Below are 22,078 nucleotides of genomic sequence, written 5' to 3'. Positions count from 1 at the left end.
GCCAATGACCTCTAATATTCATATTTTATTCATTTGGTAGTTTGGAGAAGAGAGACATATTCAGTTTCTCAGACTGTGTACTTTCCACAAATATTTGGTTCTCTGGGGTCAGCTAAATCTTTTTATGACTCATAACATTGAAACACGGGGGGGCAATCAACTTTGCCATCTCAGGACTGCAAGGATCCCTGGAGCAGCATTGCCTGCATCTTGACATCACAGCATGCCCCCCTGCCTGGAGTTTTAGACGCCAAAAGGTGGAAACGCTACTCTTACTCCTAGAATGAGCTATTACAAAACCATCTTTGCCTCCATTCCAGGCCTTTCCGCACCACACCACTGCCTCCAGCAAGTCGGTAGACCAAAAGAGAGCAAGCAGATAAGTGCTTCCTTTTTTATGACCTGGGGGAAACCTGGCTAAGGGACCTGCTCCCTTCTCCCAAATATAATTTAGGAGCAAACCAGTCTGGGGAAACTAAAAAGCTAAAGGTTGGCAAATCATTTACCCTTCTACACAGTGGTGTAACTACACTGCACCACAGAAAAATATCCAGAGGGGCCTTGTGTACCAACCAGACCCTCCCTCTACCTGTCTGCTCGTTTCCTCCGCTCCCCGGCTGCCTGTGCTGAGTAGGTAAGAGAGCGGCTGTCCCCCATGCAGGGTCTGCTTCGTCTATAGTTATGCCATTGTCCTATACCAACACTAACAAACACCTTCTCTGGGTTTGCTTAGGGCGCATATCAGCCTCATACCGGTTTTATATTATCAGGGCTGTCAAATAGCCTCATATCATGAGGGAGATAATGATCCAGACCATAACCTAATTTCATGTTATCATTTAGTATGAAGCAGAATTAAGGGCCATGGCCTACTGTGGGCAACTAAACTCCCCGAAATCCCTTCCCACCAGCAATACAGTGAATTGCCAATGGAAAAGTATATGCGTTGTTTCATTTTCCAAAGTCAAAGTTACCTCCAGCAGGAAATTCGGGCAACTTCAGAAAAGGAAGCACTGGTTTTTAATAATGGGCGACTAATCATCCAGCAGGCCATGGCTCTTAGGTTTAAAAAAAAAAAAAAAAATAACTGAATTAGTATCGCCCTCATGACTTGGATCTGCTAGCTCTGTATTATTGTAAGATGCAGGTCAGATAATTCTTCTCCCCACCGCCCCAGTTGTTTATCTACAGATCCCACAAAACTTTAAATTCCATTGCAAGCGCTCAAAGACCGTACGATTGCTACCGACAATAAGATCCCTTTCTCTTATCTCTGAGGCATTATTGCTTTTATATCTAGCGCTGATGGCCGAGTCTTCCGTTTCCGGTATTACAGGAAACCTGGGTACCACTGTGCGTTTTGTCTAACACCGGAACTCAAAAGCTGAGCTTTTTTTCCCGGGGAATTCTTTTGCTGCTGGGTTTGGCAACTACACGCGCCGGAAGTTCTCAGGGGGCGTCCTAAGCCAACATGGCGGCATTGACAGGTAGAAGGGTCATTGGGATGTTTGTGTTTCCTATTAATGCAGAGTATATGGGAGATAGCTCCGACCGGCATTGAAATGTTCTTTGCTTGCAGTGTCAGCTATCAGTGCAGCTCAGGAACACCGTATTATATAGTTATTGCAGGTTCTCCCAAATAAGCATTGCTGAATTTTGTAATATGTTGCCTGTTTGACATATTGGAATAGTAGAGGTGGCTTTTGTTTGTCCCTAACAGGTTGATCTGGCAACATGTTGGGGGACTTTTTGCCCCTGGCATTAGATAGTATTGCTGGCCATAATATGTTACTCTGTATGTCTTCTGTATGAAACCCACTTATTTTACAGTGCTGTGGAATATGTTGGCGTTTTATAAATAAATGTTAATAAGAATAATAAGCCTAGTACCACTTGTTTATGTTTGCTAAATGTAAACAAAAATATTTGTGTTTTGGTATTGTAAACAGTGGTATTACTGTATGTGTAGTAATATATATTACTAGGGCAACTTCCTAATTGCAATTACACATAATTTATTTGACAAAATATAAATCCCTGCAACAAAGGATCTGCTTACTATTATGTGAGTGATTTGTCAACAGATTCCTCATAATTAGCTGTACCCCAGGTACTTTATTATATTAACTATATTAATATTGCATTTCGGGTATTTTGTTACTACTTTATTTATAGCTAAGGAAAAAACAACATTTGCATACTGTAATTGTAATTTTGGGAGTAGGTATAATTAGTTTGGATGATTGAGGTCCAGGTTGTTGACTGTGAGACCTGTGTAAAAATGGATTAGAATCTAATGATGTAGATAAATCCTTCAGGCAAATATTGCTGTGTTACAAGCATGACTCAACAAGAAGCTTTTTGTGATTTTTTTCTGTGACAAATGTTTATCAGGGCTTTTAGCCAAATATCCCACTATGTTTATAGGGGCAGTGTACTCCCTTGTTCAACATAAGTCCAGTAAATAGGGCTTGTGCTGAACATTCTTTTTGCCTATAGTTTTAATCATGGTTATTATTTTTGAGCTAAACAGTGAAAATGAAGCTACAGCATGTTTGATACATTCATGGTAGATAATTTGCTTGCTTACCTGTGCACAGATGATACCCTTGCATACTGTACCCTGCTAACAACAAGGTGAAGGAGGATGTTTATTTATTAACTCAGATAGTTTTTAGTAATACATGAAAGCAGACTAAAACTTCAGTACAGGAATGGGACCTGTTTTTTAGAATGCCCAGGACTTGGGGTTTTATGGGTAAGGAATCTTTACCTTATGTCTTCTAAAAAAATTATTTAAACATGAATTAAACCAAATAGGATAGTTTTACCTCCAATAAGTATTCATTATATCTTAGTTAGAATCAAGTACAAGGTAATGTTGTATTATTACAGAAAAAAAGAAGATCATTGTAGGGAAGGAAAGGTAAAATCGCTAGGGGTGCTAAATGTAACACACCCCCAATGATTATAACTCTGGCCCAGGGTACTTCTAAACAAGCACAACAGAGTGTTCTTCCTGACTCTTACTAGACAGAAGAAGACCGTCGCTCTGTGGTGCTCCCTCGGAAGTACCCCAGGCCAGTGCAGTTTTTTGCTAACAGAAGCAACACTCCAGGGAATCAGGTAAGTGATTATAATCACTGGGGCCTAACATTTGGCATTTTGCCCATAATTAAAAAAAGGAGTGTATAGCCTTATACTTCCCCTTTAATCACTAGTGGGAGATCACAGGGAGATCCTGGAAATTGTGATGTTGGACTCTGTGACCTAATTGTGCACTGCAGATACAGAAAGTGTTAGAACTGACATTTTTATAGTGAGACTAAGGTGCCCTCCAAGTGCACAAGCTACATGGCTAGGTCATTATACTGTCACTTAGATCTGCATTTTATTTTCTATTTGCCCAGACAGAGCAATTATAAAGGTGCTAAACTAATATAATGAGGAAGTTAAAAGTCCCCACAAGAAATGATCGCAAGATTCTTCAACATGCATATTTGCTAGTTTTTTTCTAATGGGTATAATGCAGCCCATCAGTATGTGGCATGTCTTGTTTTTAAAATTAGTATTATTAATTACTATAGAATAAAGCTGCTCTGATCATATGCTGTACATTTTTCATAAGAAGTGTTTGACTTTTGTTTTCTTGTCTTGTCTTTGTTTAAAGACTCAGCAGTTGCTTGTTCCTATTGATTGTATAAAAGGCGCCTATGCATGGTAGTCTAGATTTTATTGGAAGCCAGAACTGATATTATCAGTCTGATCTGTATGATACCAGTTTGCTAAAGAACATGCCTCATGTGTTGTCTATTCTTAGATATATGTCCTTTTTTAAACTTTTTAATTAATGTTACATAAACTGTAATTAAAAATTTCAGACATGCAAGATTTCCTCTGATTACCCACGTTTGCAATAAAAGCAAATTGTGAATCAAATTCATTTTTGACTGTTGATATTTGGAATAGACCAGACTGATGTAAAAAGTAAGCGGGTTACCAAACTGATTGAAATCTGTTCACATTTTTGCTGAAAATGGACACCTGTTGTTGTATGTGCTGCCAGATTCCACTGCATTTCTTTCAGTATGCTTTTATTATTTCTATGGTTAGGTCCATAGAATTTTAGCTAAATTCATGAAAAAATATACATATATATGACTTCCTGTACTAAAAAAAGTGCAAGGTATCATATTGTATTGTAAGATTGTGTCAGCTGTTTTGGAACCATTGCATTGTAGTACAATCTAACTATATCTTTTTACAGCTCCTTGGCTGTCTCGGCTTTGTGCTCCTACATTTCGGTGAGTGTTGTCTCTTAACTGTTGCTTCTTGCTTTCCTGCAAATTTCTTTTCAATGTGTTTGCACTTTCTAATTAACTTATCTTCTTTAGACCAGCTTCTCTGGCTGCCCTGCACACAAGGACCTGGAATCCACCAACTCAAACTGAAAATGCCACCAGGCAAGTAATATATCTCTCTAGTGTGGTATATTTATAAAATGATACAATGCCTTAGAACAGTGCTGTCCAACTTCTGCGGTGCCGAGGGCCGGAATTTCTCTCGCATACATGGTGGAGGGCCGCTAATGGAAGCCAGTTTTGGCCACTCCCCCATTTTAAACCACACCCACTTCAAACCACACCAATTTTATCACAATGGTCGCTGCAGGGATATCAACCATCATTCATATGTTAAAGAATTATATTATGCCATATTAAGACACAACCTTAAATCCATATGCCTCCTCCCCTGTGGATAGCACAGCAACCCCCAGCACATAATTACACATCTTAGGGACCATATAATGGCTATTTCCAACTGCTAACAAACTCCCAGAACAAACCCCTGCCAGGTTCACCTCCCACAGGCAGCAGAGTATGGCACACACAGACAGCACTCTGCCTGTCCTATGCTGCCTGTGTGTGCCATACTCTGCCTGCCCTATGCTGCCTGTGTGTGCCATACTCTGCCTGCCCTATGCTGCCTGTGGGTGCCATCCCCTGCCTGCCCTGTGCTGCCTGTGTGGGCCATACTCTGCCTGCCCTATGCTGCCTGTGTGGGCCATACTCTGCCTGCCCTATGCTGCCTGTGGGTGCCATCCTCTGCCTGCCCTGCCTGTTTGTGCCATACCCTCCCTGCCCTATGCTGCCTAGGTGCCATACTCTGCCTACCCTATGCTGCCTATACACAGGCAGCATAGGCCAGGCAATACATACAATGTCTGAGGTGTGAAGAGGTGAACAATGGGGGTGATTACAGCCTGAGCCTGAGGTGTGAACACTGCAGGGGGGGGAACAATGCAGAGATTAATAGGTGTGAACAGTACAGGGGATTACATGATTAAACAATACAGGGGGTTTACAGCCTGAATCTGAGGTGAGAACCATGCAGGGGGCCAGTTAATCTCAGTACTGATACCATTTAAAGCTTACACAAAGGTAAGCCATCAAAGCAGCCAGACAGGTGGGGGGCCACATAGAGGGGGGTCGAGGGCCGCATGCGGCCCGCGGGCCGCCAGTTGGACAGCACTGCCTTAGAACATTATGGTGGCTTTTTAAACCCATGTAACTACAGCATGGATAATGTAATTTGTGTAATTGTATTATTTTTTTTTCACAGCCTCCTACCAGTCAGACAGAAGAGCAGTGCAGTCACAGCAAAAAAATCTTTATTGCCAAGCAACAAAGGGGAGTTTGTCATCACAAAACTAGATGAGCTGGTGAACTGGGCACGCAGGGTAATAATCTTGATCATGCAGAAACTTCTACTTCATTATGATTCACATCAGTGTTTAATTAAAAGAGTACAAAACTCCTTTATACCATTTTGTTCCCCTGCAGAGGCCTCTCTCCCAAACCACACCTCCCACACACTCCAGTAGTGCAATGCAGCCGCTCTCCTCCTAATAAAAGGCAAAGTAACAGGGTTGGTGGCCACCATCTTTGAATGCTTCACTTCCTACCCCTGGCTCTCTGGTGGCCAAGAACATGCACAACCCTGTTGTGTTAGTCTGCATTTAATATCTAGGGGGAATGGGCTATATTGGGGTGCATGGTTAGAAGGGGGGAAGGACGCTTCTGTAGGTGACCAGGGTTTTTGTTTTAGATATGCTCATTAAAAATTGATACTATACATTGATAAAAATAACTATTCTAAATAATTCAGCCATGTTGCTAATATCTTTTCTCATCCTTGTCCTCTGCTTTCTATCTTACACTCTTTCCTGATATATTTTATTAATTTCCTTAACCGCAGCCTTATTCTTTCTCCCTTTGCTGTGATCCTTTAACATTTAGGTAAAAGTTTGAACAGATATTGCAAAATATAAATGATGTCTGCTATTCATTTTCTTATGTCTGTAGAGCTCCCTGTGGCCTATGACATTTGGCTTGGCATGCTGTGCAGTGGAAATGATGCATATGGCTGCCCCTCGTTATGACATGGACAGGTTTGGGGTAGTTTTCCGTGCCAGTCCCAGACAAGCAGATGTAATGATCGTGGCAGGAACCCTCACCAACAAGATGGCTCCAGCACTTAGAAAGGTAAGGATAGTAGTGCAAGTCTCAGCGCAATCATTTCCTGGCATTGAAACACCACAATAATTATATTGTGAGCAATTATGGCCTGTATATGTATGTATAAGATACATGTTTAATTTCTTGGCGCTGCAGAATTTGTTTTATTTCAATATCAGACAGATCCAGAATTGTAGTAGTTAAAACCTTCTTGTTATTTTGTCTATATCACACAGCAAAATGTCTTGGTGTGTTTTTGTTTAAAAGAGCTGTATTCTGAATAGAAACATTAGCGTAATGGGAGGTATGGGAAAAATATGTACCGGAAATTTTGTTTGTTAGACAAAAGTAATGCATCATGTGACACGGCCTTAAAGTGCATTTTTATAATGGCTTTTTGAGACAAACCCTATTGAGTTTTGGTGTTGCTGTTTTTTATGTAGGCCTGCCACGCTACATTTAAGACACCACAGTTAGTGGTAAAAATTGGTAAAGGGAACCTCACTAATACAAACATTTTATCTTAGGTGTATGATCAAATGCCAGAACCACGTTATGTTGTGTCTATGGGCAGGTAAGTGACTACTTTGTAACTTTTTTTTTTTTTTTTACTGAAATAGGCTTTCTATTTTACTGAATGTTGTCATCTTAGGACTTCATGCAACTTTGTGTTTGCTTTACCTTGATAATGTCATTTATCCTGCTTTATTTTAATCTAGCTATAATATATTATGCAATTTATTAAAACGGATTTGTAAAAGTTAATGTTATGGTATTCAGTAAAGTCAAAATACTGCCATCTATTGAATCTTATATTTAAACCTGGCACAAACTACACACAAAAATGTACTTTGCAGTTACTGTTTTTCTTAATGGATATAAATAATTTCACTAAGCACAGATTTGTAAGTCATACATCTGTTATGTAAAAACTTATTTGTGTCTAAAAAGTAATTGATCTTGAAATGTAATTGCTCTACAGCTGTGCTAACGGAGGAGGTTACTACCATTACTCGTATTCTGTGGTTCGAGGATGTGACAGGATTGTCCCAGTTGATATCTATGTCCCAGGTAATAAGTTCAAATAGACTGGGAACAAAAATACATTTAAATGGTATGGCATATTCAGACTGATGAAGCTTAGATTGTGACAAATCTCTTCCTTTTTGTCTGTAATACATTTCTCATGTAAATGGTATGCTTTAATCTGTAGCTAATAGTTAAGGACCAGTCACCTTAATCATGGAAGGGCAAGGCTTCAGTTATGTAACTAAATGCCAACAAATAACTAGCACTCCTTTGCTGGCCACAGTATAAATATCAAGAAGCTGCCTTTATTTACTAGTTAGTTCTACTTTACTAACCAGCCAAGAACTACCAAACAATGAAGTTTTGGGTGGGTGGCCAGAAGCCATCTCTTGAGAAGTGAGAGGGGTGAGGTTGAAGGAGAAGGGCCCATTATCTTATGCCTAGGGTGTGAAGTTAAATGTTCTTCCTATAAGCAGACTAAATTAAAACAAGGGGTTGCACTTGTTGCATGATTCCTTATGACACTTAGAGACGCTTTCCCATACACACCAAGGTTAATGTATTGGGTGTAGATCTCTGGCATATACTTTTGGGAGGGATGCTGCCTAAAATCATTACACAGCCTGCCTATGTGTAGCATGACTGCAATTAAATTTTTTGTTATATACTTAGAAATCATGCAGCCAGGATCTTTGATAAGACATTGGCATGGGGAGCTGTAAAAATAATAAATATAATTAATAAAAAAAGGGTACAACTTTATTTTCCTCAGAAAAAGATGAATGTAATAAACAATCAAGTATCTTTGTTTGAACATCTGTTTAAGGCTCGTAATGGGATAAAAATAGATACATTCGCTACATGTCTCTAGTGAAGCTCAGCCTATTAAAATGATATTATTGCTTTTGGTCTTTTGTTGCATTTCACTTATTTACAGCCACAATGTAACATTTACATGTAATATAATGTAATATATATATTACACATTATGTAGTATTTACAACCCATAATGTCATAATAATAGTAATATCTGAAATATCAGATGGGGCAGAAGTGAACAGCAGTGAAAACATTCTTAAGTCTTGGAAAAAGGAGAATGGCATTACTGCATAGGCCCTCGAGTGTAGTAAATGTAAATCTGACCTGTAGGAATTACAGCAATTGCAGATAAGAGACACCTAGCTGTTCTGTTTATATAATCAGATTAAATACATATACATATTGTCAGTTGAAGGATAAAGCTCTTGTAAACATCCTTCTGGATATAATACTCCTCTACTGGTTTCTACACAGGCTGTCCCCCAACAGCAGAGGCGTTATTGTATGGAATTCTTCAGCTGCAGAAGAAGATTAAACGAGAGAAAAGATTACGTGTCTGGTATCGAAAGTAGAATAACAATACAGTGATTGTATTTATCAAACTGATGTTTTGTATAAAATCATATGCTCTAATGTAGCATTTTATGTAGTAAACCTCTGTGTGCCGCTAAATGGATCACAATCCTATACATGAATAAACCTGTTTGTTGGTTGCACTGAGTGATTGATCTTTTTTTCCTGACAATCTATTTCTTGTGGAAGCACACCTGAAAAACACTTACATGTTCCTTGTGATGAGAATAGGATCAATTAGGTATTAGGCTAATGCCAGACAAAGCTTAGGGCGGATATTTTTGGCAAGCGGAAAAGCGCTTGCTGAAAATACCACCTTACGCCCTAGCGTATCTCATTCATTTGGGTGCAGGCACATGTAGGAGGCGTAGGGCTGTATTTTCAGCAAGCACTTTTCCACTTGCCGAAAATATCCGCCCTACGCCTCATCTGGCATTAGCCTTAGACAGGAATAAAATACCTGTTTTGGGAAGAAAATACAACTGATGAAAATGCTCTATTAATGAGGCTATTGAGGAAATTTAGTTTTTTTTTGTTGTTAGTTCTGCTGTTTCTTAGAAGGACATACTAAGCATTTTCTTATTTCTAAGAGCAATAGAAGCTGTATATGATTTTCCTTCCTAAGATAGCTATGGATTAAATCATATGCCTAGACTGTGGTGATAAGTGAAGTCATATATATTTGCAGATTCACATATTTTCCTCTTTTTAAGCAACACCTTTGTCACTCATTTCTCCTTTTTTCACTTTTTTTTTTGTAATGCCTTTATTCTCCTTTGTCTTTCCCTACATTCCTTTTATGCTTTCTTACCTGCTTCGCATTTGTTTTCCTTCATCCTTCACTGTTCACATTATCATCTTGCCTACGTATTTCCTGTCTCCCCGACCTGCTCTGTTTGTAACTATTTCTGATCATCCTCTATATCTGATTTTAGAGGAGAACTAAGGAATAACTAGAGAATTAAGCTAGAAATGTTGTAAACTATGTTTTGGGCTCCTGTTCCAGCCCAAGGCAACCCCTGCCCTTTAGCAGGGAAGATCTGTAACCCAGAGATGCCCCATTAGCTCCCGATCTTCTTTTCTGCTGATTAACTGCACTTGCTCTGTGCTGCTGTCAGTTGCTGAGCTAAGGTACCCACTCACAATATACTGTATATATAGAATAGAAATGTCACAATATAAGGCTTATAAGTAAACAATACAGATTATTATTGCATTTTTTTCTGCTTGATAGCTTGCAACGACCCCTAAGCTCAGCTTCTCAACAGCTGCTCAGCATGTGCACTGTCACAGACAGTTCTAACAGATTTTAGTGTGTTGACACCCTGTGACAACTTTGAAGTACTGAATCATTACAGCTATAGAGATGCTGAACATTTAGTGAAGACACATGGAGCTACTAGTAGCAGCTACTTGACATGGCTCCTAAAATAGACAATGCTGATAATTACTGATAATTGTCTCTACATGTGTTTAAGGAGAGGCAATTCTCAGTATTGTCATTGGCAGGGTATTTTCTGGCTTTTAGTAGCCATGAAAAAAGAAGCTGCTACTAGTAACTCGGTGTGTCTTCACCCTTATGAATGTTCAATGAGTTCAGTATATAAAATGTAATTTTTAGCCATATTCATTTTTAGGATTTAGCTCTCCCTTAACCTTCTCCGTTTGTCACTGATCATTTAAATATAAGAATGTGGATATTGCACAAGTTTTACAGCTTACCCTTTCCATTGATCCTTTCAACATGCAGCATAGCAAAGAAAAACCTGGAAAAAATATATGTTGCACTGAAATGATGATATATGGCAGCAAACTGTTTCACTCCTAAATTCATAATATTTTATCTTTATATGTTTTAAAGGAAATATGGTAGCTCGGATGCTGTAAAAGTCAAGTTTTGGGTTGATCTTTAGAATTTTTAAAAACTTTAGCAAACTTCAGCAGTTAGAATAGAAAAACCTAAAAAAGTTATGTGCACTTCGCAATATTAATTTTTGGGCTTTTACTACACATAAAATAACATGTTTGAAGAAAAAGAAAATTTGTATGCACAATTTTTATTTTGGGGTCTACTTATAACACATACTACACTAATTAAGTGTCATACCCTGTATTATAAAAGTGCACCCCATGTAGGTAAAGTCTGGAACTCTGACATTTATGTTTAATCTTTAGAATGTGTGCTTAATGAGATGCTGTAAAGTGCAAGCTTTGGTGCAATTTTATAAATAGCATACTTACCAAAAGTATGTTGTGAATAATGGTCAACCTTCTATGTGGTTTTAGCACACCCATCTCTTTAATGGTGGTCTTATGTTGTTAAAAATGGGTGTTGATTTTGATCACTTGCCTATTAAAGTTACAGTGGGGGAGGATCAGCCTGTAAGACCAACGCTTTAGAAAGAAACTTTTTCTAAGACATGCAACTGTGTAGGCAGGTGCTAGTCTATAAAAATATAACCAGATGTACATAATTAGGACCACCATATGGAGTTTTGATTGATATGGCAGCTTGGTAATTTTATGATCATAAACTTGCAACTAAAAAACCATTTGTTCAATTGTATGCAGATGTACATATTGTGTAACCAATAGAACATGGAGCCAGGGAATGTGCAGTGATCAAACCCCTCGGTGTTGGGATGCTTGCCGTAAATTTGGTCAGTCACACTTCCATTATACTTTTACTTAGTCATGGAGAGCTTTCACAATCCCTTTTGTGTGCTTATATTCCACATAGTTTTACAGAGAATATAAATAGTGATGACCGAATCTGTCCCAGAGAAAATGTTTTTCTTCACCAAAATATTAGGAAAACTGAAAATCCACAAAACACATTTAAGTCAATGATCTGTTTTATTTCCTCAGCTTTTTTCATGCATAATGCATGAAAGTCAGTGGGTGGTTTTTCACAGCTGTTTTTTTGTGCAACATTTTTTGCTCATCACTAATTATACATTATTAAAGCAATACCTTCATGGGCAAACATGCTTCTGCAGCAGAATCCTGCATTGAAATTTGTTGTTCAAAAACGCAAACAGATTTTTTTTTATATTTAATTATGAAATTTCACATAGGGCTAGCCGTATTCTTAATTTCCCAGGGTGCCACAGCCATGTGACCTGGGCTTTGATAAACTTCAGTCACACTTTACTGCTGAGCTGCAAATTGGAGTGATATCACCCCCCTCCCAGCAGCCAATAGGCAGAACAATGGGAATGTAGCAAGATAGCAGTTCCCAGTAGATATGAGACTAGCACTCAATAGTAAGAAATCCAAGTCCGGCTTGTGACTCCTCCAGTTACATCAGAGTAGGAGAAACAATAGGTTATCTGAAAGCAATTCCAATGCATAGTTCTGGCTGCTTCTGAATGCTCAGACTTAGGCACAATGGCTGCCTACACATCAATATTACAACTAAAAAAATTACAATTAATAAAATTTTAAATGCTATAGAGAATTATTTGCTATGTAAATAGAGTAATTTAGAAATAAGAAGTATACCATAAAAATCATAACAGAATCCCTTTAAAGGGGAAGTAAAGTCAAGATCTTAACTCCGTGTTTATATATAGCCCTAAGATAGGAAAGCACTTTAACAGATGTTGTTCTAAAAAATAAGATGACAAAGCTGTTAAAACAGGGTTAAAGGAACAGTAACACCAAAAAATGAAAGTGTATAAAAGTAACTAAAATATAATGTGCTGCTGCCCTGCACTGGTAAAAGTTGTGTGTTTACTTCAGAAAGTCTACTGTAATTTATATAAATAAGCTGCTATGTAGCCATGGAGGCAGCCATTCAAAGGAGAAAGGGCACAGGCACAAAGCAGATAACAGATAAGTTCTGTAGAATACAATAGTGTTTTATCTGTTATCTGCTATGTAACCTGTGCCTTTTCCCCTTATTTCCAGCTTGAATGGCTGCCCCCGTGGCTACACAGCAGCTTATTATATAAATTATAGTAGTGTTACTGTAGCAAACACACCAGTTTTACCAGAGCAGGGCAACAGTGCATTATATTTTTATTACTTTAAAGCTCTTTCATTTTTTGGTGTTACTGCTCCTTTAAAACACAGCTAACTGGAGCTCTGTATTCCTCTGTCTGCAGCAGGAATGAGGAGTCAGAGCCAGTTTCACTCTCTTCTCATGTTTCATTTCCTCATTTGTGCCTGATTTGCTCTTATCAGCAACTGACCAATGACAATCCACTAAACAAACTCCTGTGGTTTCTTTCAAGTCTGGTATAGGACGGTTCCTGTTTTTTTTTTTTTTTTTTAACACACACACCTGCTTTTTTTCACATCAGGACAGCAGCTATCTGTGTAGGTTTCCAGGACCTGAGAGCTCATTTCAGGGAAATAGCATAAGATGCTTAATACAAAGGCTTCTAATTAAAACATAGTAGAGAAATTTGAATGGGTATATATTGCACATTTATTTAATTTGGTCTAAATAACACTCAAAAGGATCATGATTTTTGACTTTACATCCTCTTTAAACAGGTTTTTGCAGTAGTGGAAATGTAAAACAAAAACCACCACATCACAGCAGGACCTTATTATTTATTTAAATTTTAGTTATATATCTAAAAATGTAATGGGTGCATACTTCCTAAATCTCACATTGTATATATAAGTAGGACAGCGATATCCAAACTCCTAGTGCCAAATTCAGCCCTTAAGCTAAATCTGTGCAAACAAGACTTGGGTCTTACATCAAGCATTCATAAAAAACCCAGTTCTTAACATTTGAACAAAAAGCAAATACAATGAGCTATTAACTAGCTGGCATCTACACCGTGGAAAGTTTAGACGTTACTTGTTTGTTACTTTTTGCATGTTTCACTCATACTGTGTAACATATCCTACTGCCAGTGCCAAAGGCTGGTTTCAAGCAGTGGTTTAGCCTTAGATAGGTACAAAACAGTTTTTCCATTTTAGGTATGAAATCCCCTATCCAGAATTTCCTGAACTGCAGAAAAGTCATCTCCCATATAGTCTATTTTAAGCAAATGGCAAATAATTCTAATATTTAAAAATGCTTTGCTTGCTTTAAGGTATGGTAATCTAAATTATTGAAAGACCCCCTTATCCAGAAAACCCCAGGTTCCATGCATTATAGATAATTTATCCAGTACCTATATAGCACACAAGAAAAAAAAAAAACAACAAATCTTCCAAATATATATGGTTTTATTAAGCATTCGCTAGCAGAGTGCTTGCTGTATAAAATGGAACTTTGCAACTCTGCCCTGATGGCCTTAAACAGTCTATCATATTGTGGTAGGTCCAGATAAATCCAGTAATTATTTTGTAGATAGCCAGTGGTGACAATTTTGATTCCTGTCCCTGTTAGGGTCTAGGTTCCTATTAACAAGGTAGGTTCTCAAGTTTCTCAGACCTTAATAATGGTTGGTGTGATCATTTTTTTGAAGGAGTAGTATCTGCAATCCTCGGGGGGTATCAGGTCCATTACAGTAGTACTAATATTCTCAGACTTAAAACCAGCATCCACTAGTTGTGGAATCTGAGTCTCCTACAAAAAAAAAAAAAAAAAGTGTAAGTATAGTCCCAAAAGTATACATAGCTTCTCGAACACTTTACAGATCTTCATAACCGAGACAATTATGTATCATAATATAGCACAGAAAGACTAAATTTATACTCACCATACATTTATTTTCTCTCAGTTCCTAACCCTTGTTACAGACCTACATACCATTTAGAAAAGTTTCCCAGGATTTAGTGGACTTGTGAAGACAGTTTTTGCTCTCCTAAGTGGCCAAGGTTTTTTTTTGACATTTATAGTTAGTCTGTAAATTAGCCATGCCAAGACTTTACCTATGTGAGGTTTAATTTATAAAAATGATTGAATTAGGGTCTACCACCTAGTTACTAAGCAAAACAAGAAAATGATTTAACAGCCTTTTGTGGACAATTCTCTGCTGCTTTGAATAGAAGAAAATGTATACCAGTGAGAATACCTTATTGAAATAGTTTCTAATGTCATCTTCCTTTGGTTGATTATTAGTGAGAAAGAACACACTGTCAATTTACTGTTTTTTGCTGGCAGTATAAGAACTTACACTAAAAAATTAAAGTGTATAATGGTATCATAATGTACTGTTGCCCTTTACTGGTAGAAGTTAATATAAATAAGCTGCTGTTAGACATGGGGGAAGCCATTCAAGCTGGAAAAAAGGATAAAAGGCACAGGTTACACAAGCAGATAACACATAAGCTATGTAGAATACAATGGAAATCTATGCAACGTATCTGCTTATAAACCATGGATCCCCAACCTTTCATACTCGTGAGCCACAGTCAAATGTAAAAAAAACTTGGGGAGCAACACAAGCATCATAAAAGTTCATAGAGGTGCCAAATAAGGGATATGATTGGCTATAAGGTAACCTCTGTGCACACTATCAGCTTACAGGAGGCTTTATTTGGTAGCAAATCTTGTTTTTATTCAACCAAAACTTGCCACCAAGTCAGGAATTCAAAAATTAACTACCTGGTTTGGGGGCACTGAGAGCAACATCCAAGGGGTTGGTGAGCAACATGTTGCTCAAGAGCCACTGGTTGGGGATCACAGATATAAACTATAGTAGGGTTTCTGAAGCTAACAAACAACTTTTACCAGTGCAGGACAATTGTACAAAATACATTAATTACATTGATACACTTTTTTGTGTTACTGTTCCTTTAAAAGATCAGGCATACACTCAGTCACAGAGTTGCAGAACCTACTTTTAGGTGGACCCTTTATTCTTCTGAATGAAACATGAAGCTTAAATCTTTAATGAATCTTAAAAAAATCTGCTAGGATGTTTACAAACCAATTGTATTACTGGCTAAAATGCATTACATGTTTTATTTTGCCCAAATACATATCTTGACCTATGTTAGGGATGAATCAGGCAGGGAATGGTCTCCAACTGAGGTTGCAAGACCTCTCCGTCTAGATTGCTTTCCTTTGCCAACTCTGTAAGATCCCTCTAGAAGATTGATTGTTTTTCTATTCTTGATGTGATTAATGCAGAAATTTTAAACTAAGAAAAGAAAATTTTCTAGACTTTATTATCAAACGTCTTCTCCACCAAAACTTTGTTCTAAAATATACCTACCTTTTCTAATGGTATATTTAGTAGGAAATTATTTGATATCAATCTCAGCTGCCCAAAGCTTCAGAAAGTAGAATTAGCATCAACTTGCACCAAACAGTGTATGCCATGCCCAAAGGTATGTACGTCATCACTATGGTACATGCATTGGCACTGTACACCATTTCGCCACTTGTTTTCAGCAACAGTTGAAGGGAAGCAGAATCTGCTACACTATGGGGCTGATATATCAAAGTACGACAGGTCCGAAATACAAAAAATTCGTATTTTTTCGTACTGTGCGTATTTTCTGCAACTTTTTCGTATATTTGCTCAACTTTTCCGTACTTTGCAACAAAATTGTATTTTCGCGCCAAGTACGAAAGCTGCAGAGTTCCATTGAGTCCTATGGCTTCCAAAATCATTCACAGAAGGATCCAGAAGGATCAAAGGTTTTCTCACCGTTTACGATCATTTGGATACGAAAATTTTGTGACTTTCGGATCGCCAATACAATGTTATCATGACTAATATGATTTTTTCATAAGCATTTTCGTGATATTTGCAATCATCAGAAATTATCGTATCTAATCTGAATTTTACCCATTTCAGGATTCGAACTCATACTTTGATGAATGTGCCTCTATGGGTAGCATGTAGATGAAAGATCCACAAAGTGAAAAGCCAAACATGATCTAGTAGGACTTAAAATAAGGAGCACAAGTATAGCAGTGCATCCCATGGAGCAGACCTACAACAACCACATGTATATACAGAAAAATTATGAAATTATACAGTGGGTAGGAAAAACATTAGTAAATGAAAGGGGGGTTGGGAGTATACAGCACTGGGTAATGCAGGATCATCATTCTAGGCACACACATTGAGACAAAGGAATTAACAGTTCGGATGTGGCATTATTTCCAGGGTTCAGGGTGTGGCACTTGCCCTAATGCATTGCAAACAAGGCTTTAGGTCTCTAGTATATGGAATTGTTAAAAGGGTGACCCAATATTCAATATTTACTTTTGACATTAGAAAAATAATTAAGTATTCTAGCATTTCACAGAAACGAACATACCTGGAACATTTTTTCTATGTCATTGTATTTGGCCTTGAGTAGTTCACCCCAAGATGTCAGGTTGCAGTAGGTGAGGACTCCTCCAGGTTTAAGCAGCCGATAAGCGTGACCCTGCAGAAACATTTTGGCTTACTGATGTCTCAGAATGAAGCTAACGGTGTCACACTGTTACATAGCTTTACAACTTTTGGATTTATAAAGTGATATTTGGACCAGAGGTGTTTGATGGATATTGAATCCATGAAGAATGTGTGCTGCAAATCCTTGTAAATGTAATCTTAGAAGCATAGAAATCCAAACCTGTGGTGACAAACTCCGCAGATAATTTTTCAGCTAGCACTTGTGTACCTTACCTCAAAGGGAGTTATTTGTTTGATATTGGGAATATTTTTGCTATATGCACAAAAGTGCATATAAAAAAAGTTGTGTTAACTCATAACTGATGGTAGTCACTAGTGGAACAAAACAAAAATTACAACCCTAATGGCTTTAGATATAAGGTTTTCGATTTTTAGGCGATAGGGAAGAAAAAAGAGATTTCCATATTAATGCAATATAACCGAGCTGTGACCCCTCATTTTGGACAAGGGAATAAGAAAAGTACTTTAAAGTAAATTGGTAGCTACAGGGCCCTAAAACCAAATTGAGTAGTTGAAAGCATATTTGCAGTTCATAAAGGAGATATATGCCTAACATACAACAATGTAAAATTGCTATACTTGTCTGAGAACTTTTGCCATTTACAAAAGTTCTGCTCAGTTCTCACTCCTGTCACATTGAGCAAAGGAACTGAACAGGAAATCATCCAGAGACACTTCCAGCATCAGTAACTAACTTTTGCTGTTAAAAAAGGCACTCCTGTAGCACAATTTTGATATTCCTTACAAAGAAAAAAATCAAATTTGATGTACCTGAAACTCTAAGAATATCCTCTACATATACAAACAGCCTACACACCACTTCTAACCCCAAAGTGTCACAGATCATAGACTCTAAAGCTGGCTATATACACACCGATATTATTGTACAAAAGTCTGGGTGCATTTATGGCGGGTCGATGAGACAGATATTGCAAAAGCTTCGGATATAAGTCGTCTTGTCAATCAGGTGGGCCAAAAGATTTTGATTGGGCACCGTGTATGTGTATGGCCACCTTAAAGCTTTACCATGGAAAATTTTATTTTCAAGTTCTACTGAACCCTATGGGTAAACCATGTGCCTAAAAATATGTGGTGCCATCTATGGCTAAAAGGGCATATGAATCTTTATAAGAATAATGTTGAAATAGTACAAACAAATTATTGTTTCTTTTCAGTTGCTTTCTTTTTTCTGTTTATTGTTTTCCCTCTGGTTTTATAAACGGTTACAATTTCATACATGTCCCAGCAGCTGCAGAAGCTTCAGCCCCTACTGAGCATGCAGAGGTACTGTTACAAATGATTCATTAGCTGCTGGCATTCTTATGCTGCTGTGAAATGTACCAACTAATGTTTCAAATTTTATTAGTTAAGATGGTCAACAAGTCAGTTAACAGAGTTTGTATGAAAACCTAGTTTTCGATAGCTCAGGGTGTATTCACGTATTCCAAAATATCACCTCATTGAAAGGAATAGTAATATTACCTTGATAAAGTTAAACTGGTGCGTGTGCCATGTTTCTTCGGAAAGAGGGTATGTGTCATAAAGGATCCCTGCAGGGTTAGAGAAGAGTGCAATATGAGTCAGGCTGTCACAGAGGCATTGCAACTGTGGCAAATATGTTCACTAAAACATTTTTATATTGCTTACCATCAAAGTGTCCATCGGGTAATGTTGGCACTACATCCTCCCACAGCCCTTTTAATGGCACAATCTAAAAATATATAGGACATTTTAAAAAATTCCACACTATAACAGTGTTATTCATTTATACACAATTCTTTAGCTCTACCTTTTTACTATTATGTTCTGAACTTTGATCAGTGTGGTTTTTCAAACTATCAAATTGTAGGCAGATATACAGCCAGTGTGTGGGTATCAGGGTATACCTACTAAACATCTGGTCTCAATTACACACAGGGAAAGTGCAAGAGGCTAAAACTTCTGCATGCACTTTCAGTTCATATATAAGGGTTACTTTATATGTTTTCAATTAGTCTTTTTGTTTTAGTTTTTGTGTTACTGTTCCTTTAAAAAAAAACAATAATATACCAGACACCTTATGTGGTTGCTTTGTGGCCCATTCTTGAAGCCGCTTGAATACACCATCATTGCATTCAATTATCCAGTGTTCCTCGATATTGTACTCTTCCAACTTAGTAGCTGCAATTGCCATGCCAAAACCAATCTCCAGCACACGGCCACCTAAAGAAAGTGCATGAAATAAAGGTGGCATGTCTTAAAAAAGGACAGGGAAATCATCAGAAATCTTTATTAAATTAATTAAAATTATAGTTAGAAGCACATGCAGCTCCATAAATGATCATGCAAAGATTGGCAAGTCATTCTTATTAAGCTGCACTGCAGTGGTCACACAACACAAACTTACAAAAGTACATTTTAAAAAAAGTGGATTTGTGTGTTTGCAGACAGGTTATCAACTGACAAGTGATTGCAAGTGAATTCCATGTAAGTCAGTCTACTGGCACTTTGTTTTTTGGTTGCCTATATAATGTGCCACTCAGGACTATTACTCTTATATAAACAAGCTGCTGTGTAATCCTGGGGGCAGCTATACAAATTGGATTTGGGATATGGGCTATAGGGTGCACATTAACATAGCAGATGTTACTATGTTACTATGTTACTCTCTTATATAATAGCATAGAAATAGTTTATTTGCAGGAACTGGATAAATAGATACAAACTTTATATGTCAATTCTGGGAAATAAGAGTATGCATATTTTGCCTTTATTGCCACTGTATGCACAGCAATGTACAAAATACATGCAATCACCACAAATATTACCTATGCATCAATATTTGTGAAGAAGAAAATTTAAACGATTGTCTCTTTAGCCAGTAAAATGCTGAATATGCCAGTCCTTAAGAAGATAAGGTTGCCTAGGATAATGTCCCTGGGAATAACTTATCTTTATAACTGCAAACTACCTCATTGCCCTCTAACAGCATGTGCTCTTTAACAGTACAAAGAACACCAAGGGAAGAGCTCTGATCAAAGTATAAACTGGCATTTCTAAATGCTGAATCCATTTACTAAAGGAAATACTTTAAGGAACTATAAAAAGAGCTTGGAAATAGGGCCCTACCCAGCCCCCCTCACCTCCGGCACACAGCTGTTACTAAATGTCACAACTCCCTGCTATTCTGAGGCATACATATGCCAGCTCCTGCAAGTGCTGCATGCTTGTTTCCTCAAGATCTCAGAGCAAAGTAACTTCCAAAAGGAACAGCAAAGGCCTGCTCATAACTATATAGCAATTCACTGGGCGCACAGTATTTGATGTGCCCAAAAAAAGTATTGCCCTGCATAAAATCCCAATGTTAAGGAGTTTCAATAAATTAAATGCTGAAGTCTTCCACCCATCGCATCAATTCTCCAATGCACCCTCTAGATCAGTAATTACCAAACTGTGCCACTGACCCTTCTTAGGAGGGCAGTGGATTGTGGCCCCAACCAGAAGGTCATTATTGTGATTTCTGACTATTTTTTTGTCTTAAGAATACCGGAAACACATAGCCAAAGTGGCTGTCACAACCCTCTGAATAAAAATGCCAAAATCCATAAACTGTTGCACAGCTGTTATACTAAATATAAGCACACCTGCCCTCTCTGTATACATGGCATATTATAGGAAATGCCCAGACTATCAATTTCACTTTTTTTTTTATACAATGTAAGGACCCATATTGTACCCTTTGTTTTTTTATTTAGCATTTCTCAGTTTGTGAAAAAATATATTGGTATTAATTTATATTACCAATAATATGAGAGTTAATCTCAACGTGATTATGTGTACATTTTCTGTATTTCATATGTAATCTCAGTTACGGAAACCATACTGTATCCTTATGTATCCATATACAGCACTGTCAGACGGCTCCGACCCGGGACGCCTCACAACTCCTGCAAGTTTGACAGCGGAGGCGGGACAGCAGCTCGGCAAGTAAGCATGTCTGCCATGGCTTAGCGGCTCGTCGAGCTCATGCTATAATGTCCTATTCATGTTAGTGCATTTCAGCCGCTACAGTAAGTACTATTCTGCACTGGAAATGTGGGAATTTTCCTCTATCCATGTAGCCCATACAAAGGTGTCTGACATGCAATAAATACATACCCTTGCTGGCCGCTACCGAAGCCAGACTGTGCATATATGGAGTCTCCCATCGCTCCATTACCGGTTTACCCAGGATCTCCAGGTGAGTGTCGGTATCATCGTACCCAGCAGTTGCATTGTGCCAGGCGGACTTGCAGCTCTCGCCCTCTATGAAGATCCGTTCAGACATTGATTTGGTTGTTCAAAGTAGACAGGGGAGAGAGAGAGAGGAGCGTGCTCCCGCTGGAATGATATAGGCTTCGGGACTGGGGGCGGGGACAAGAATGAATGGGGAGTCCGCTTGGGACGTGTCCAGAGAAAAGGTCACTAAATGTAGGGGGCGTGGCCTTTTCTGTAAGATGTGGGCTACTACCAAATGGGCAAAGAATAGGTGAGAGCCAGAGGCCGGCACTAAACAGGAAGGGAATAGATTTACCCTGGCTAAACAGCTGTTAAAGGGGCAGTATACACCCCACGTTCAACCAATTGGGGTTTGTGCTGAACATACTTTTTGCCTATTGTTTTAATCACAATAAATGCATGTCTTTTTTTTTTTTTTAGATAAACAGGGAAAATAAAGGTATTCTCTGTTCAGTCTGTGCAGGTAGATATTTAAGATTGTCAATGCACTGGTAATCCCCTGAGACAATAAACACAAATAAAGTTCACCACAAGCACTGAACTCACCTTGAAAAG

The 22,078-nt window shown here is 38.1% G+C and overlaps 2 protein-coding genes across 2 annotated transcripts; one reads left to right on the top strand and one right to left on the bottom strand.

The window, feature by feature from the left end:
* Window positions 1–1,448: 1,448 nt before the first annotated feature.
* Window positions 1,449–9,086, top strand: ndufs7 (NADH:ubiquinone oxidoreductase core subunit S7). Its single transcript, NM_001078928.1, has 8 exons — window positions 1,449–1,487; window positions 4,268–4,304; window positions 4,395–4,463; window positions 5,623–5,740; window positions 6,366–6,545; window positions 7,046–7,092; window positions 7,501–7,589; window positions 8,841–9,086. The coding sequence occupies exons 1-8, from the start codon at window positions 1,472–1,474 to the stop codon at window positions 8,936–8,938; spliced, it is 654 nt and encodes a 217-aa protein (NP_001072396.1). The 5' UTR covers window positions 1,449–1,471; the 3' UTR covers window positions 8,939–9,086.
* Window positions 9,087–14,114: 5,028 nt separating this feature from the next.
* gamt (guanidinoacetate N-methyltransferase) lies at window positions 14,115–21,590 on the bottom strand. The gene is made up of 6 exons (NM_203565.1): window positions 21,404–21,590; window positions 19,323–19,468; window positions 18,914–18,977; window positions 18,749–18,816; window positions 17,127–17,237; window positions 14,115–14,475 (listed from the first exon to the last, which is right to left on the bottom strand). The coding sequence occupies exons 1-6, from the start codon at window positions 21,570–21,572 to the stop codon at window positions 14,335–14,337; spliced, it is 699 nt and encodes a 232-aa protein (NP_988896.1). The 5' UTR covers window positions 21,573–21,590; the 3' UTR covers window positions 14,115–14,334.
* Between the last annotated feature and the right edge of the window lie 488 nt (window positions 21,591–22,078).

Source organism: Xenopus tropicalis, chromosome 1 (genome assembly GCF_000004195.4).
Source record: "Xenopus tropicalis strain Nigerian chromosome 1, UCB_Xtro_10.0, whole genome shotgun sequence".
Taxonomy (NCBI): domain Eukaryota; kingdom Metazoa; phylum Chordata; class Amphibia; order Anura; family Pipidae; genus Xenopus; species Xenopus tropicalis.
The sequence above is the reverse complement of the archived record's forward strand: the minus strand, read 5'-3'. Positions and strand labels throughout refer to the sequence as shown.